Source organism: Lampris incognitus, chromosome 15 (assembly GCF_029633865.1).
Source record: "Lampris incognitus isolate fLamInc1 chromosome 15, fLamInc1.hap2, whole genome shotgun sequence".
NCBI lineage: Eukaryota > Metazoa > Chordata > Actinopteri > Lampriformes > Lampridae > Lampris > Lampris incognitus.
The window spans coordinates 8,115,347-8,138,014 of NC_079225.1; the positions used below are offsets into that span (position 1 = coordinate 8,115,347).

The 22,668-nt window shown below is 43.9% G+C and overlaps 1 protein-coding gene across 1 annotated transcript in view; it reads right to left on the bottom strand.

The window, feature by feature from the left end:
- LOC130125486 (DNA (cytosine-5)-methyltransferase 3A-like) overlaps window positions 1–22,668 on the bottom strand; it is a 204,094-nt gene that overhangs the window by 129,028 nt on the left and 52,398 nt on the right. Inside the window, exon 4 of the mRNA XM_056295062.1 lies at window positions 100–175. Within this exon, the coding sequence (XP_056151037.1) occupies window positions 100–175 (76 nt within the window). The remainder of the gene's footprint in view (window positions 1–99; window positions 176–22,668) is intronic.

Below are 22,668 nucleotides of genomic sequence, written 5' to 3' on the forward strand. Positions count from 1 at the left end.
GCAGTGTGATTGGTGTGTGTACTCAGTGTCATGCTGTTTTAGGTTGAGTAGAAAATTGTGCATACGGCCTCTCAGGTTGCTCCAGTTTTCGACGCCCGCGCTGTCCTGCGTGAGGAGGGGAGGGGTCAGTCTCCTCTGGTGGGGCATTCACACAAGGGTCAGAGTTCACCATCTCCTATGAGAGAGACCGAATAACCGTCTAGGTCAGAAAACAGCTGCTCGCTTTAACTGGGCCTTACTGAAAGAGTCGACAAGACATTTTAATACAGTCCTGCTTCTCTCACACACAAACACAAACAAATGCACACACACACCACACACACGTGCTTACACCATAGTTATTATAAATGAGCACATATATGCTAACACAAACACACACACACACACGAATCAGAGCTATAACAAACACACACACCTAGCATAGTGCGATCTTATTAGCGCTGTGCACGGCAGGTATGCCTCAGGGGCCGGCGGCTGCACATAATCAGTGTAAATGGGGCCTCCCTGCCTTACCCTGACACAGACACACAAGGAAACACAATCAGTACCCATGCCACAATATGCCTTTCACCAAGCTAAACCAGACAGACTGACACACACCTCACGTGATGAGAAGGTGTGTGTCAGTAGCACTGATGTCTGCATTGCTAATGACAAGCTAATCAACATTCCAGGAGCTGGGACGAACATCTGTGCCACATTAAGACCAGCTAGCTAGCTAGCTAGCTAGCTGGTCTTAATGTGTGCCTCTGGACCATAAGCGAACCTGTGTGAACACAGTAACACACTCTGACCCGTGTGAACACAGTAACACACTCTGACCCGTGTGAACACAGTAACACACTCTGACCCGTGTGAACACAGTAACACACTCTGCAGCCACTGTGCCATCCACAAGAGGAACAGTAAGTTGAATGCTTGGATGTCATAACGGCAGCAATGACATCAGATGAAGGAACGTGGTATGAGTGTCAATGTGTCCTCTACAGTCAACACAACGGGTCCTGTAGAGTCAACACAATGTGTCCTGTATGGTCAACACAACGTGTCCTGTACAGTCAACACAACATGTCCTGTAGAGTCAACATAACATGTCCTGTAGAGTCAACACAACATGTCCTGTACAGTCAACACAACGTGTCCTGTACAATCAACACAACATGCCCTGTCCAATCAACACAACATGTCCTGTACAGTCAACACAACGTGTCCTGTCCAATCAACACAACATGTCCTGTGCAGTCAACACAACGTGTCCTGTCCAATCAACACAACATGTCCTGTGCAGTCAACACAACGTCTCCTGTACAGTCAACAAAACCTGTCCTGTAAAATCAACACAAAATGTCCTGTACAATCAACACAACGTGTCCTGTAGAGTCAACACAACATGTCCTGTAAAATCAACACAAAATATCCTGTACAGTCAACAAAACGTGTCCTGTACAATCAATACAACGTGTCCTGTACAGTCAACACAATGTGTCCTGTTTTGTCCTGTAGTCAACACAATGTGTTTAATTGGTGGGATATCCGTGATGGCTGATTGTACATGTTACCCGTGGTGTAGATGTTACCCATGGTGTAGATGTTACCCGTGTTGTAGATGATACCCGTGTTGTATATGTTACCCATGGTGTACATGTTACCCATGGTGTACATGTTACCCATGTTGTAGATGATACCCGTGTTGTAGATGATACCCGTGTTGTAGATGTTACCCATGTTGTAGATGTTACCCGTGCTGTAGATGTTACCCGTGTTGTAGATGATACCCGTCTTGTAGATGTTTCCCGTCTTGTAGATGTTATCCGTCTTGTAGATGTTATCCGTCTTGTAGATGATACCCATGTTGTAGATGATACCCGTGTTGTAGATCTTACCCGTGTATGTAAGATGTTTCCCGTCTTGTAGATGTTACCCTGTTTAGATGATACCCGTCTTGTAGATGTTACCCATGTTGTAATGATGATACCCGTCTTGTAGATGTTACCCGTGTTGTAGATGTTACCCATGCTTGTAGCATACCCTGTTGTAGATGTTACCCATCTTGTAGAAGATACCTGTTGTAGATTATACCCGTGTTGTAGATGTTACCCGTCTTGTAGACGTTTCCCGTCTTGTAGATGTTACCCGTGTTGTAGATGATACCCGTGTTGTACATATTACCCATGTTGTAGATATTACCCGTGTTGTAGATGATACCCGTCTTGTAGATGATACCCGTGTTGTAGATGATACCCGTGTTGTAGATGTTTCCCATGTTGTAGATGATACCCGTCTTGTAGATGATACCCGTGTTGTAGATGATACCCGTGTTGTAGATGTTACCCATGTTGTAGATGATACCCGTCTTGTAGATGTTTTCCATGTTGTAGATGATACCCATGTTGTAGATGTTACCCACCTTGTAGATGTTTCCCATGTTGTAGATGATACCCGTCTTGTAGATGTTTCCCATGTTGTAGATGATACCCGTGTTGTAGATGATACCCGTCTTGTAGATGTTTCCCATCTTGTAGATGTTTCCCATGTTGTAGATGATACCCATGTTGTAGATGTTTCCCATCTTGTAGATGATACCCGTGTTGTAGATGTTACTCATCTTGTAGATGATACCCGTCTTGTAGATGTTTCCCGTCTTGTAGATGATACCCTTGTTGTAGATGTTACCCATGTTGTAGATGATACCCATGTTGTAGATGATACCCGTCTTGTAGATGTTTCCCATGTTGTAGATGATACCCATGTTGTAGATGATACCCGTCTTGTAGATGTTTCCCATCTTGTAGATGTTTCCCATGTTGTAGATGATACCCATGTTGTAGATGATACCCGTGTTGTAGATGATACCCGTGTTGTAGATGATACCCGTGTTGTAGATGATACCCTTGTTGTAGATGTTACCCGTGTTGTAGATGATACCCTTGTTGTAGATGTTACCCGTCTTGTAGATGTTTCCCGTCTTGTAGATGTTACCCGTGTTGTAGATGTTATCCGTCTTGTAGATGTTACCCGTCTTGTAGATGATACCCGTGTTGTTGATGTTATCCGTCTTGTAGATCTTACCCATGTTGCAGATGATACCCGTGTTGTAGATGTTATCCGTCTTGTAGATGTTACCCGTCTTGTAGATGTTACCCGTCTTGTAGATGATACCCATGTTGTAGATGATACCCGCGTTGTAGATGTTATCCGTCTTGTAGATGTTACCCGTCTTGTAGATGATACCCGTGTTGTTGATGTTATCCGTCTTGTAGATCTTACCCATGTTGTAGATGATACCCGTGTTGTAGATGATACCCGTGTTGTAGATGTTACCCGTCTTGTAGATGATACCCGTCTTGTAGATGATACCCATGTTGTAGATGATACCCGCGTTGTAGATCTTACCCGTGTTGTAGATGTTTCCCATCTTGTAGATGTTTCCCACCTTGTAGATGTTTCCCATGTTGTAGATGATACCCGTCTTGTAGATGTTTCCCATGTTGTAGATGATACCCGTCTTGTAGATGTTTCCCATGTTGTAGATGATACCCATGTTGTAGATGTTACCCATGTTGTAGATGATACCCGTGTTGTAGATGATACCCGTCTTGTAGATGTTTCCCATCTTGTAGATGTTTCCCATGTTGTAGATGATACCCATGTTGTAGATGTTACCCATGTTGTAGATGATACCCGTGTTGTAGATGTTACTCATCTTGTAGATGATACCCGTCTTGTAGATGTTTCCCGTCTTGTAGATGATACCCTTGTTGTAGATGTTACCCGTCTTGTAGATGTTTCCCGTCTTGTAGATGTTACCCGTCTTGTAGATGATACCCTTGTTGTAGATGTTATCCGTCTTGTAGATGTTTCCCGTCTTGTAGATGTTACCCGTCTTGTAGATGTTACCCGTCTTGTAGATGTTACCCGTGTTGTAGATGTTATCCGTCTTGTAGATGTTACCCGTCTTGTAGATGATACCCGTGTTGTAGATGTTATCCGTCTTGTAGATCTTACCCATGTTGTAGATGATACCCGTGTTGTAGATGTTATCCGTCTTGTAGATGTTACCCGTCTTGTAGATGTTACCCGTCTTGTAGATGATACCCATGTTGTAGATGATACCCGTCTTGTAGATGTTACCCGTGTTGTAGATGTTACCCATGTTGTAGATGATACCCGTGTTGTAGATGTTACCCGTCTTGTCGATGATACCCGTGTTGTAGATGATACCCGTGTTGTAGATGTTACCCGTCTTGTAGACGTTTCCCGTCTTGTAGATGTTACCCGTGTTGTAGATGATACCCGTGTTGTACATATTACCCATGTTGTAGATATTACCCGTGTTGTAGATGATACCCGTCTTGTAGATGATACCCGTGTTGTAGATGATACCCGTGTTGTAGATGTTTCCCATGTTGTAGATGATACCCGTGTTGTAGATGATACCCGTGTTGTAGATGTTACCCATGTTGTAGATGATACCCGTGTTGTAGATGATACCCGTGTTGTAGATGATACCCGTGTTGTAGATGTTACCCGTGTTGTAGATGTTACCCGTGTTGTAGATGATACCCGTGTTGTAGATGATACCCGTGTTGTAGATGTTACCCGTGTTGTAGATGATACCCGTGTTGTACATATTACCCGTGTTGTAGATGATACCCGTGTTGTAGATGATACCCGTCTTGTAGATGATACCCGTGTTGTAGATGATACCCGTGTTGTAGATGATACCCGTGTTGTAGATGATACCCGTCTTGTAGATGATACCCGTGTTGTAGATGATACCCGTGTTGTAGATGTTTCCCATGTTGTAGATGATACCCGTGTTGTAGATGTTTCCCATGTTGTAGATGATACCCGTGTTGTAGATGTTACCCGTGTTGTAGATGATACCCGTGTTGTAGATGTTTCCCATGTTGTAGATGATACCCGTGTTGTAGATGTTACCCGTGTTGTAGATGATACCCGTGTTGTAGATGATACCCGTCTTGTAGATGTTACCCGTGTTGTAGATGTTTCCCATGTTGTAGATGTTTCCCATGTTGTAGATGATACCCGTGTTGTAGATGATACCCGTGTTGTAGATGATACCCGTGTTGTACATGTTACCCGTGTTATAGATGTTTCCCATGTTGTAGATGTTTCCCATGTTGTAGATGATACCCGTGTTGTAGATGATACCCGTGTTGTAGATGTTACCCGTGTTGTAGATGATACCCGTGTTGTAGATGATACCCGTGTTGTAGATGATACCCGTGTTGTAGATGTTACCCGTCTTGTAGATGATACCCGTGTTGTAGATGTTACCCGTGTTGTAGATGATACCCGTGTTGTAGATGTTACCCGTCTTGTAGATGATACCCATGTTGTAGATGATACCCATGTTGTAGATGATACCCGTGTTGTAGATGATACCCGTGTTGTAGATGTTTCTCGTGTAAAACCTGACCTATCATTTCAAAACATCTGCAACAACGTGCTGAGTGTGGAGCTGGAAGAAAACACAAAGAAGGGAAATGGGACTCGGACTGGAGGTTGTGCCATTCAATCACACCCCGTTAAATATCATAAACAAGCGCCTCCGGATAGTATAGCAGTCTATTCCGTTGCCTACCAACACGGGATCGCTGGTTCGAATCCCTGTGTTACCGCTGGTTGATCGGGCGGCCCTACAGACACAATTGGCCATCCTGGTCGCTGCACTACTGCCTCCTCTGGTTGGTTGGGGCACCTGTTCGGGAGGAGGGGAACTGGGAGGCATAGTGTGATCCTCCGACATGCTACGTGCCCCTGGTGAAACTCCCCACTGTCAGGTGAAAAGAAGCGGCTGCTGACTCCAAATGTATGGCAGGAGACGTGGTAATCTGCAGCCCTCCCCGGATCAGCGGAGGGGGGGGGGTTGCAGAGACCGGGAGGGCTCGGAAGAGTGGGGTAATTGGGGAGAAAAAGGGGGAAAAATAAAATAAAATATTGTTTACAAAATACAGGTGCTAACAGCACAAGGCTCTACTGCTGAACCTACAGCAACACACAAACTGTGTGTCTCCTGCACTGCCCAGAACACACTAACACACTAACACACTAACACTGCCCAGAACACACTAACACACTAACACACTAACACTGCCCAGAACACAATAACACACTAACACACTAACACTGCCCAGAACACACTAACACACTAACACTGCCCAGAACACACTAACACACTAACACACTAACACTGCCCAGAACACACTAACACACTAACACACTAACACTGCCCAGAACACACTAACACACTAACACACTAACACTGCCCAGAACACACTAACACACTAACACACTAACACTGCCCAGAACACAATAACACACTAACACACTAACACTGCCCAGAACACACTAACACACTAACACTGCTCAGAACACACTAACACACTAACACACTAACACACAAACACTGCCCAGAAAACACTAACACACTAACACTGCCCAGAACACACCAACACACTAACACTGCCCAGAACACACTAACACACTAACACTGCTCAGAAAACACTAACACACTAACACTGCCCAGAAAACACTAACACACTAACACTGCCCAGAACACACCAACACACTAACACTGCCCAGAACACATTAACACACTAACACTGCCCAGAACACACTAACACACTAACACACTAACACTGCCCAGAACAGACTAACACACTAACACTGCCCAGAACACACTAACACACTAACACTGCCCAGAACACACTAACACACTAACACTGCTCAGAACACACTAACACACTAACACTGCCCAGAAAACACTAACACACTAACACACTAACACTGCCCAGAACACACTAACACACTAACACTGCCCAGAAAACACTAAAACACTAACACACTAACACACTAACACACTAACACTGCCCAGAACACACTAACACACTAACACTGCCCAGAACACACTAACACACTAACACTGCCCAGAACACACTAACACACTAACACTGCCCAGAAAACACTAACACACTAACACAGTAACACACTAACACTGCCCAGAACACACTAACACACTAACACTGTCCAGAACACACTAACACAGTAACACTGCCCAGAACACACTAACACACTAACACACTAACACTGCTCAGAACACACTAACACACTAACACTGCCCAGAAAACACTAACACACTAACACTGCCCAGAACACACCAACACACTAACACTGCCCAGAACACACTAACACACTAACACTGCCCAGAACACACTAGCACACTGACACACTAACACTGCCCAGAACACACTAACACACTAACACTGCCCAGAACACACTAACACTGCCCAGAACACACTAACACACTAACACTGCCCAGAACACACTAACACACTAACACTGCCCAGAACACACCAACACACTAACACTGTCCAGAACACAACAACACACTAACACTGCCCAGAACACACTAACACACTAACACTGCCCAGAACACACTAACACACTAACACTGCCCAGAACACACTAACACACTAACACTGCCCAGAACACACTAACACACTAAAACTGCCCAGAACATACCAACACACTAACACTGCCCAGAACACACTAACACACTAACACTGCCCAGAACACACTAACACACTAACACAGCCCAGAACACACTAACACACTAACACAGCCCAGAACACACTAACACACTAACACTGCTCAGAACACACTAACACTGTCCAGAACACACTAACACACTAACACTGCCCAGAACACACTAACACACTAACACAGCCCAGAACACACTAACACACTAACACTGCTCAGAACACACTAACACACTAACACTGCCCAGAACACACTAACACACTAACACACTAACACTGCCCAGAACACACTAACACACTAACACACTAACACTGCCCAGAACACACTAACACACTAACACACTAACGCTGCCCAGAACACACTAACACACTAACACTGCCCAGAACACAATAACACACTAACACACTAACACTGCCCAGAACACACTAACACACTAACGCTGCCCAGAACACACTAACACACTAACACTGCCCAGAACACAATAACACACTAACACTACCCAGAACACAATAACAGAGTAACACTGCCCAGAACACACTAACACAGTAACACTGATCAGAACACACTAACACACTAACACAGCCCAGAACAAACTAACACACTAACACACTAACACTGCTCAGAACAAACTAACACACTAACACAGCCCAGAACACACTAAGACACTAACACTGCCCGGAACAAACTAACACACTAACACTGCCCAGAACACACTAACACACTAACACTGTCCAGAACACACTAACACTGTCCAGAACACAATAACACACTAACACAGCCCAGAACACAATAACACACGAACACTGCCCAGAACACAATAACACACTAACACTGCCCAGAACACACTAACACAGTAACACTGATCAGAACACACTAACACAGTAACACTGATCAGAACACACTAACACAGTAACACTGCCCAGAACACACTAACACAGTAACACAGCCCAGAACACACTAACACAGTAACACTGCCCAGAACACACTAACACACTAACACAGCCCAGAACACACTAACACAGTAACACTGATCAGAACACACTAACACACTAACACTGCCCAGAACACACTAACACAGTAACACTGCTCAGAACACACTAACACTGCTCAGAACACACTAACACACTAACACAATAACAGTGCTCAGAACACACTAACACACTAACACACTAACACAGTAACACTGCTCAGAACACACTAACACACTAACACACTAACACACTAACACTGCTCAGAACACACTAACACACTAACACAGTAACACTGCTCAGAACACACTAACACACTAACACACTAACACTGCCCAGAACACACCAACACACTAACACTGCCCAGAACACACTAACACACTAACACTGCCCGGAACACACTAACACACTAACACTGCTCAGAACACACTAACACACTAACACTGCACAGAACACACTAACACACTAACACTGTCCAGAACACACTAGCACACTAACACTGTCCAGAACACACTAACACACTAACACTGTCCAGAACACAATAACACATTAACACTGTCCAGAACACACTAACACACTAACACTGTCCAGAACACAATAACACACTAACACAGCCCAGAACACACTAACACACTAACACTGTCCAGAACACACTAACACACTAACACTGCCCAGAACACACTAACACACTAACACAGCCCAGAACACACTAACACACTGACACTGCTCAGAACACACTAACACACTAACACTGCCCAGAACACACTAACACACTAACACACTAACACTGCCCAGAACACACTAACACACTAACACACTAACACTGCCCAGAACACACTAACACACTAACGCTGCCCAGAACACACTAACACACTAACACTGCCCAGAACACACTAACACAGTAACACTGATCAGAACACACTAACACACTAACACTGCCCAGAACACACTAACACACTAACACAGCCCAGAACAAACTAACACACTAACACACTAACACTGCTCAGAACAAACTAACACACTAACACAGCCCAGAACACACTAAGACACTAACACTGCCCGGAACAAACTAACACACTAACACTGCCCAGAACACACTAACACACTAACACACTAACACTGCCCAGAACACACTAACACACTAACACTGCTCTGAACACACTAACACACTAACACTGCTCAGAACACACTAACACACTAACACTGCCCAGAACACACTAACACACTAACACTGCCCGGAACAGACTAACACACTAACACTGCCCGGAACAGACTAACACACTAACACTGCCCGGAACACACTAACACACTAACACTGCTCAGAACACACTAACACACTAACACTGCACAGACCACACTAACACACTAACACACTAACACTGTCCACAACACACTAACACAGTAACACTGTCCAGAACACACTAACACACTAACACTGTCCAGAACACACTAACACACTAACACTGTCCAGAACACACTAACACTGTCCAGAACACAATAACACACTAACACTGCACAGAACACACTAACACACTAACACTGTCCAGAACACACTAACACAGTAACACTGTCCAGAACACACTAACACACTAACACTGTCCAGAACACACTAACACACTAACACTGTCCAGAACACACTAACACTGTCCAGAACACAATAACACACTAACACAGCCCAGAACACAATAACACACTAACACTGCCCAGAACACACTAACACAGTAACACTGATCAGAACACACTAACACACTAACACTGCCCAGAACACACTAACACAGTAACACTGCTCAGAACACACTAACACACTAACACTGCCCAGAACACAATAACACAGTAACACTGCTCAGAACACACTAACACACTAACACTGCCCAGAACACAATAACACAGTAACACCGCTCAGAACACACTAACACTGCCCAGAACACACTAACACACTAACACACTAACACACTAACACACTAACACACTAACACTGATCAGAACACACTAACACAGTAACACTGATCAGAACACACTAACACAGTAACACTGCTCAGAACACACTAACACACTAACACTGCCCAGAACACAATAACACAGTAACACCGCTCAGAACACACTAACACTGCCCAGAACACACTAACACACTAACACACTAACACTGCCCAGAACACACTAACACACTAATACTGCCCGGAACAAACTAACACACTAACACTGCCCAGAACACACTAACACACTAACACTGCCCAGAACACACTAACACACTAACACAGCCCAGAACACACTAACACACTAACACTGTCCAGAACACAATAACACACTAACACAGCCCAGAACACACTAACACACTAACACACTAACACACTAACACTGCCCAGAACACACTAACACACTAACACACTAACACACTAACACACTAACACTGCCCAAAACACACTAACACACTAACACTGCCCAGAACACACTAACACACTAACACACTAACACACTAACACTGCCCAGAACACACTAACACACTAACACACTAACACTGCCCAGAACACACTAACACAGTAACACTGCCCAGAACACACTAACACAGTAACACTGATCAGAACACACTAACACACTAACACACTAACACAGTAACACTGATCAGAACACACTAACACAGTAACACTGCCCAGAACACACTAACACACTAACACACTAACACTGCCCAGAACACACTAACACACTAACACACTAACACTGCCCAGAACACAATAACACACTAACACTGCCCAGAACACACTAACACAGTAACACTGATCAGAACACACTAACACACTAACACAGTAACACTGATCAGAACACACTAACACAGTAACACTGCCCAGAACACACTAACACACTAACACACTAACACACTAACACACTAACACTGCCCAGAACACACTAACACACTAACACACTAACACTGCCCAGAACACACTAACACACTAACACACTAACACACTAACACTGCCCAGAACACACTAACACACTAACACACTAACACACTAACACTGCCCAGAACACACTAACACACTAACACACTAACACTGCCCAGAACACACTAACACACTAACACACTAACACACTAACACTGCCCAGAACACACTAACACTGTCCAGAACACAATAACACACTAACACAGCCCAGAACACAATAACACACTAACACACTAACACTGCCCAGAACACACTAACACAGTAACACTGATCAGAACACACTAACACAGTAACACTGATCAGAACACACTAACACAGTAACACTGCCCAGAACACACTAACACACTAACACACTAACACACTAACACTGCCCAGAACACACTAACACACTAACACACTAACACTGCCCAGAACACAATAACACACTAACACTGCCCAGAACACACTAACACACTAACACACTAACACTGCCCAGAACACACTAACACACTAACACTGCCCAGAACACACTAACACACTAACACTGCCCAGAACACACCAACACACTAACACAGTAACACTGATCAGAACACACTAACACAGTAACACTGATTAGAACACACTAACACACTAACACTGCCCAGAACACACTAACACAGTAACACTGATCAGAACACACTAACACACTAACACTGATCAGAACACAATAACACACTAACACTGCCCAGAACACACTAACACAGTAACACTGCCCAGAACACACTAACACAGTAACACTGATCAGAACACACTAACACACTAACACTGCCCAGAACACACTAACACACTAACACTGATCAGAACACACTAACACACTAACACTGCCCAGAAAACACTAACACAGTAACACTGATCAGAACACACTAACACAGTAACACTGCCCAGAACACACTAACGCACTAACACACTAACACTGCCCAGAACACACTAACACACTAACACACTAACACACTAACACTGCCCAGAACACACTAACGCACTAACACACTAACACTGCCCAGAACACACTAACACACTAACACACTAACACACTAACACTGCCCAGAACACACTAACACACTAACACACTAACACACTAACACTGCCCAGAACACACTAACACTGTCCAGAACACAATAACACACTAACACAGCCCAGAACACAATAACACACTAACACACTAACACACTAACACTGCCCAGAACACACTAACACAGTAACACTGATCAGAACACACTAACACAGTAACACTGCCCAGAACACACTAACACACTAACACACTAACACACTAACACTGCCCAGAACACACTAACACACTAACACACTAACACTGCCCAGAACACAATAACACACTAACACTGCCCAGAACACACTAACACACTAACACACTAACACTGCCCAGAACACACTAACACACTAACACTGCCCAGAACACACTAACACACTAACACTGCCCAGAACACACCAACACACTAACACTGCCCAGAACACACTAACACAGTAACACTGATCAGAACACACTAACACACTAACACTGCCCAGAACACACTAACACAGTAACACTGATCAGAACACACTAACACACTAACACTGATCAGAACACAATAACACACTAACACTGCCCAGAACACACTAACACACTAACATTGATCAGAACACACTAACACACTAACACTGCCCAGAACACACTAACACAGTAACACTGATCAGAACACACTAACACAGTAACACTGATCAGAACACACTAACACAGTAACACTGCCCAGAACACACTAACACACTAACACACTAACACTGCCCAGAACACACTAACACACTAACACACTAACACACTAACACTGCCCAGAACACACTAACACACTAACACACTAACACTGCCCAGAACACACTAACACTGTCCAGAACACAATAACACACTAACACAGCCCAGAACACAATAACACACTAACACACTAACACACTAACACTGCCCAGAACACACTAACACAGTAACACTGATCAGAACACACTAACACAGTAACACTGATCAGAACACACTAACACAGTAACACTGCCCAGAACACACTAACACACTAACACACTAACACACTAACACTGCCCAGAACACACTAACACACTAACACACTAACACTGCCCAGAACACAATAACACACTAACACTGCCCAGAACACACTAACACACTAACACACTAACACTGCCCAGAACACACTAACACACTAACACTGCCCAGAACACACCAACACACTAACACTGCCCAGAACACACTAACACACTAACACACTAACACTGCCCAGAACACACTAACACACTAACACTGCCCAGAACACACTAACACAGTAACACTGATCAGAACACACTAACACACTAACACTGCCCAGAACACACCAACACACTAACACTGCCCAGAACACACTAACACACTAACACACTAACACACTAACACTGCCCAGAACACACTAACACACTAACACACTAACACTGCCCAGAACACACCAACACACTAACACTGCCCAGAACACACTAACACACTAACACACTAACACACTAACACAGTAACACTGATCAGAACACACTAACACAGTAACACTGCCCAGAACACACTAACACACTAACACTGCCCAGAACACACTAACACACTAACACACTAACACACTAACACTGCCCAGAACACACTAACACACTAACACACTAACACACTAACACACTAACACACTAACACACTAACACCTGCCCAGAACACACTAACACACTAACACTGCCCAGAACACACTAACACACTAACACACTAACACTGCCCAGAACACACTAACACTGTCCAGAACACAATAACACACTAACACAGCCCAGAACACAATAACACACTAACACACTAACACACTAACACTGCCCAGAACACACTAACACAGTAACACTGCCCAGAACACACTAACACACTAACACACTAACACACTAACACTGCCCAGAACACACTAACACACTAACACACTAACACTGCCCAGAACACAATAACACACTAACACTGCCCAGAACACACTAACACACTAACACACTAACACTGCCCAGAACACACTAACACACTAACACTGCCCAGAACACACTAACACAGTAACACTGATCAGAACACACTAACACAGTAACACTGCCCAGAACACACTTACACAGTAACACTGATCAGAACACACTAACACACTAACACACTAACACTGCCCAGAACACACTAACACACTAACACACTAACACTGCCCAGAACACACTAACACACTAACACACTAACACACTAACACTGCCCAGAACACACTAACACACTAACACACTAACACTGCCCAGAACACACTAACACACTAACACACTAACACTGCCCAGAACACACTAACACACTAACACACTAACACTGCCCAGAACACACTAACACACTAACACACTAACACACTAACACTGCCCAGAACACACTAACACACTAACACACTAACACTGCCCAGAACACACTAACACTGTCCAGAACACAATAACACACTAACACAGCCCAGAACACAATAACACACTAACACACTAACACACTAACACTGCCCAGAACACACTAACACAGTAACACTGCCCAGAACACACTAACACACTAACACTGCCCAGAACACACTAACACACTAACACAGTAACACTGATCAGAACACACTAACACAGTAACACTGCCCAGAACACACTAACACACTAACACTGCCCAGAACACACTAACACACTAACACACTAACACACTAACACTGCCCAGAACACACTAACACACTAACACACTAACACTGCCCAGAACACACTAACACACTAACACTGCCCAGAACACACTAACACTGTCCAGAACACAATAACACACTAACACAGCCCAGAACACAATAACACACTAACACACTAACACACTAACACTGCCCAGAACACACTAACACAGTAACACTGCCCAGAACACACTAACACACTAACACACTAACACACTAACACTGCCCAGAACACACTAACACACTAACACACTAACACTGCCCAGAACACAATAACACACTAACACAGCCCAGAACACACTAACACACTAACACACTAACACTTCCCAGAACACACTAACACACTAACACTGCCCAGAACACACTAACACACTAACACTGCCCAGAACACACTAACACACTAACACACTAACACAGTAACACTGCCCAGAACACACTAACACACTAACACTGCCCAGAACACACTAACACACTAACACACTAACACACTAACACACTAACACTTCCCAGAACACACTAACACACTAACACTGCCCAGAACACACTAACACACTAACACACTAACACAGTAACACTGCCCAGAACACACCAACACACTAACACACTAACACTGCCCAGAACACACTAACACAGTAACACTGCCCAGAACACACTAACACACTAACACACTAACACACTAACACTGCCCAGAACACACTAACACACTAACACACTAACACTGCCCAGAACACAATAACACACTAACACTGCCCAGAACACACTAACACACTAACACACTAACACTTCCCAGAACACACTAACACACTAACACTGCCCAGAACACACTAACACAGTAACACTGCCCAGAACACACTAACACACTAACACTGCCCAGAACACACTAACACACTAACACACTAACACTGCCCAGAACACAATAACACACTAACACTGCCCAGAACACACTAACACACTAACACACTAACACTTCCCAGAACACACTAACACACTAACACTGCCCAGAACACACTAACACACTAACACTGCCCAGAACACACTAACACAGTAACACTGATCAGAACACACTAACACACTAACACACTAACACTTCCCAGAACACACTAACACACTAACACTGCCCAGAACACACTAACACACTAACACTGCCCAGAACACACTAACACACTAACACTGCCCAGAACACACTAACACACTAACACTGCCCAGAACACACTAACACACTAACACACTAACACTGCCCAGAACACACTAACACACTAACACACTAACACACTAACAGACTAACACTGCCCAGAACACACTAACACACTAACACACTAACACTGCCCAGAACACGCTAACACACTAACACACTAACACACTAACACTGCCCAGAACACACTAACACACTAACACACTAACACACTAACACACTAACACACTAACACACTAACACTGCCCAGAACACACTAACACACTAACACACTAACACTGCCCAGAACACACTAACACACTAACACACTAACACACTAACACTGCCCAGAACACACTAACACTGTCCAGAACACAATAACACACTAACACAGCCCAGAACACAATAACACACTAACACACTAACACACTAACACGGCCCAGAACACACTAACACAGTAACACTGATCAGAACACACTAACACACTAACACACTAACACTGTCCAGAACACAATAACACACTAACACTGATCAGAACACACTAACACAGTAACACTGATCAGAACACACTAACACACTAACACTGCCCAGAACACACTAACACACTAACACACTAACACTGCCCAGAACACACTAACACACTAACACACTAACACACTAACACTGCTCAGAACACACTAACACAGTAACACACTAACACACTAACACACTAACACTGCCCAGAACACACTAACACACTAACACTGCTCAGAACACACTAACACACTAACACTGCCCAGAACACACTAACACACTAACACACTAACACACTAACACACTAACACTGCCCAGAACACACTAACACTGTCCAGAACACAATAACACACTAACACAGCCCAGAAAACAATAACACACTAACACACTAACACACTAACACAGTAACACTGATCAGAACACACTAACACAGTAACACTGATCAGAACACACTAACACAGTAACATTGATCAGAACACACTAACACACTAACACTGCCCAGAACACACTAACACAGTAACACTGCCCAGAACACACTAACACACTAACACTGCCCAGAACACACTAACACACTAACACACTAACACTGCCCAGAACACAATAACACACTAACACTGCCCAGAACACACTAACACACTAACACACTAACACTGCCCAGAACACACTAACACACTAACACTGCCCAGAACACACTAACACACTAACACACTAACACTGCCCAGAACACACTAACACTGTCCAGAACACAATAACACACTAACACAGCCCAGAACACAATAACACACTAACACACTAACACTGCCCAGAACACACTAACACAGTAACACTGATCAGAACACACTAACACAGTAACACTGATCAGAACACACTAACACAGTAACACTGCCCAGAACACACTAACACACTAACACACTAACACACTAACACTGCCCAGAACACACTAACACACTAACACACTAACACTGCCCAGAACACAATAACACACTAACACTGCCCAGAACACACTAACACACTAACACACTAACACTGCCCAGAACACACTAACACACTAACACTGCCCAGAACACACTAACACACTAACACTGCCCAGAACACACCAACACACTAACACAGTAACACTGATCAGAACACACTAACACAGTAACACTGATTAGAACACACTAACACACTAACACTGCCCAGAACACACTAACACAGTAACACTGATCAGAACACACTAACACACTAACACTGATCAGAACACAATAACACACTAACACTGCCCAGAACACACTAACACAGTAACACTGCCCAGAACACACTAACACAGTAACACTGATCAGAACACACTAACACACTAACACTGCCCAGAACACACTAACACACTAACACTGATCAGAACACACTAACACACTAACACTGCCCAGAACACACTAACACAGTAACACTGATCAGAACACACTAACACAGTAACACTGCCCAGAACACACTAACGCACTAACACACTAACACTGCCCAGAACACACTAACACACTAACACACTAACACACTAACACTGCCCAGAACACACTAACGCACTAACACACTAACACTGCCCAGAACACACTAACACACTAACACACTAACACACTAACACTGCCCAGAACACACTAACACACTAACACACTAACACACTAACACTGCCCAGAACACACTAACACTGTCCAGAACACAATAACACACTAACACAGCCCAGAACACAATAACACACTAACACACTAACACACTAACACTGCCCAGAACACACTAACACAGTAACACTGATCAGAACACACTAACACAGTAACACTGCCCAGAACACACTAACACACTAACACACTAACACACTAACACTGCCCAGAACACACTAACACACTAACACACTAACACTGCCCAGAACACAATAACACACTAACACTGCCCAGAACACACTAACACACTAACACACTAACACTGCCCAGAACACACTAACACACTAACACTGCCCAGAACACACTAACACACTAACACTGCCCAGAACACACCAACACACTAACACTGCCCAGAACACACTAACACAGTAACACTGATCAGAACACACTAACACACTAACACTGCCCAGAACACACTAACACAGTAACACTGATCAGAACACACTAACACACTAACACTGATCAGAACACAATAACACACTAACACTGCCCAGAACACACTAACACACTAACATTGATCAGAACACACTAACACACTAACACTGCCCAGAACACACTAACACAGTAACACTGATCAGAACACACTAACACAGTAACACTGATCAGAACACACTAACACAGTAACACTGCCCAGAACACACTAACACACTAACACACTAACACTGCCCAGAACACACTAACACACTAACACACTAACACACTAACACTGCCCAGAACACACTAACACACTAACACACTAACACTGCCCAGAACACACTAACACTGTCCAGAACACAATAACACACTAACACAGCCCAGAACACAATAACACACTAACACACTAACACACTAACACTGCCCAGAACACACTAACACAGTAACACTGATCAGAACACACTAACACAGTAACACTGATCAGAACACACTAACACAGTAACACTGCCCAGAACACACTAACACACTAACACACTAACACACTAACACTGCCCAGAACACACTAACACACTAACACACTAACACTGCCCAGAACACAATAACACACTAACACTGCCCAGAACACACTAACACACTAACACACTAACACTGCCCAGAACACACTAACACACTAACACTGCCCAGAACACACCAACACACTAACACTGCCCAGAACACACTAACACACTAACACACTAACACTGCCCAGAACACACTAACACACTAACACTGCCCAGAACACACTAACACAGTAACACTGATCAGAACACACTAACACACTAACACTGCCCAGAACACACCAACACACTAACACTGCCCAGAACACACTAACACACTAACACACTAACACACTAACACTGCCCAGAACACACTAACACACTAACACACTAACACTGCCCAGAACACACCAACACACTAACACTGCCCAGAACACACTAACACACTAACACACTAACACACTAACACAGTAACACTGATCAGAACACACTAACACAGTAACACTGCCCAGAACACACTAACACACTAACACTGCCCAGAACACACTAACACACTAACACACTAACACACTAACACTGCCCAGAACACACTAACACACTAACACACTAACACACTAACACACTAACACACTAACACCTGCCCAGAACACACTAACACACTAACACTGCCCAGAACACACTAACACACTAACACACTAACACTGCCCAGAACACACTAACACTGTCCAGAACACAATAACACACTAACACAGCCCAGAACACAATAACACACTAACACACTAACACACTAACACTGCCCAGAACACACTAACACAGTAACACTGCCCAGAACACACTAACACACTAACACACTAACACACTAACACTGCCCAGAACACACTAACACACTAACACACTAACACTGCCCAGAACACAATAACACACTAACACTGCCCAGAACACACTAACACACTAACACACTAACACTGCCCAGAACACACTAACACACTAACACTGCCCAGAACACACTAACACAGTAACACTGATCAGAACACACTAACACAGTAACACTGCCCAGAACACACTTACACAGTAACACTGATCAGAACACACTAACACACTAACACACTAACACTGCCCAGAACACACTAACACACTAACACACTAACACTGCCCAGAACACACTAACACACTAACACACTAACACACTAACACTGCCCAGAACACACTAACACACTAACACACTAACACTGCCCAGAACACACTAACACACTAACACACTAACACTGCCCAGAACACACTAACACACTAACACACTAACACTGCCCAGAACACACTAACACACTAACACACTAACACACTAACACTGCCCAGAACACACTAACACACTAACACACTAACACTGCCCAGAACACACTAACACTGTCCAGAACACAATAACACACTAACACAGCCCAGAACACAATAACACACTAACACACTAACACACTAACACTGCCCAGAACACACTAACACAGTAACACTGCCCAGAACACACTAACACACTAACACTGCCCAGAACACACTAACACACTAACACAGTAACACTGATCAGAACACACTAACACAGTAACACTGCCCAGAACACACTAACACACTAACACTGCCCAGAACACACTAACACACTAACACACTAACACACTAACACTGCCCAGAACACACTAACACACTAACACACTAACACTGCCCAGAACACACTAACACACTAACACTGCCCAGAACACACTAACACTGTCCAGAACACAATAACACACTAACACAGCCCAGAACACAATAACACACTAACACACTAACACACTAACACTGCCCAGAACACACTAACACAGTAACACTGCCCAGAACACACTAACACACTAACACACTAACACACTAACACTGCCCAGAACACACTAACACACTAACACACTAACACTGCCCAGAACACAATAACACACTAACACAGCCCAGAACACACTAACACACTAACACACTAACACTTCCCAGAACACACTAACACACTAACACTGCCCAGAACACACTAACACAGTAACACTGCCCAGAACACACCAACACACTAACACACTAACACTGCCCAGAACACACTAACACAGTAACACTGCCCAGAACACACTAACACACTAACACACTAACACACTAACACTGCCCAGAACACACTAACACACTAACACACTAACACTGCCCAGAACACAATAACACACTAACACTGCCCAGAACACACTAACACACTAACACACTAACACTTCCCAGAACACACTAACACACTAACACTGCCCAGAACACACTAACACAGTAACACTGCCCAGAACACACTAACACACTAACACTGCCCAGAACACACTAACACACTAACACACTAACACTGCCCAGAACACAATAACACACTAACACTGCCCAGAACACACTAACACACTAACACACTAACACTTCCCAGAACACACTAACACACTAACACTGCCCAGAACACACTAACACACTAACACTGCCCAGAACACACTAACACAGTAACACTGATCAGAACACACTAACACACTAACACACTAACACTTCCCAGAACACACTAACACACTAACACTGCCCAGAACACACTAACACACTAACACTGCCCAGAACACACTAACACACTAACACTGCCCAGAACACACTAACACACTAACACTGCCCAGAACACACTAACACACTAACACACTAACACTGCCCAGAACACACTAACACACTAACACACTAACACACTAACACACTAACACTGCCCAGAACACACTAACACACTAACACACTAACACTGCCCAGAACACGCTAACACACTAACACACTAACACACTAACACTGCCCAGAACACACTAACACACTAACACACTAACACACTAACACACTAACACACTAACACACTAACACTGCCCAGAACACACTAACACACTAACACACTAACACTGCCCAGAACACACTAACACACTAACACACTAACACACTAACACTGCCCAGAACACACTAACACTGTCCAGAACACAATAACACACTAACACAGCCCAGAACACAATAACACACTAACACACTAACACACTAACACGGCCCAGAACACACTAACACAGTAACACTGATCAGA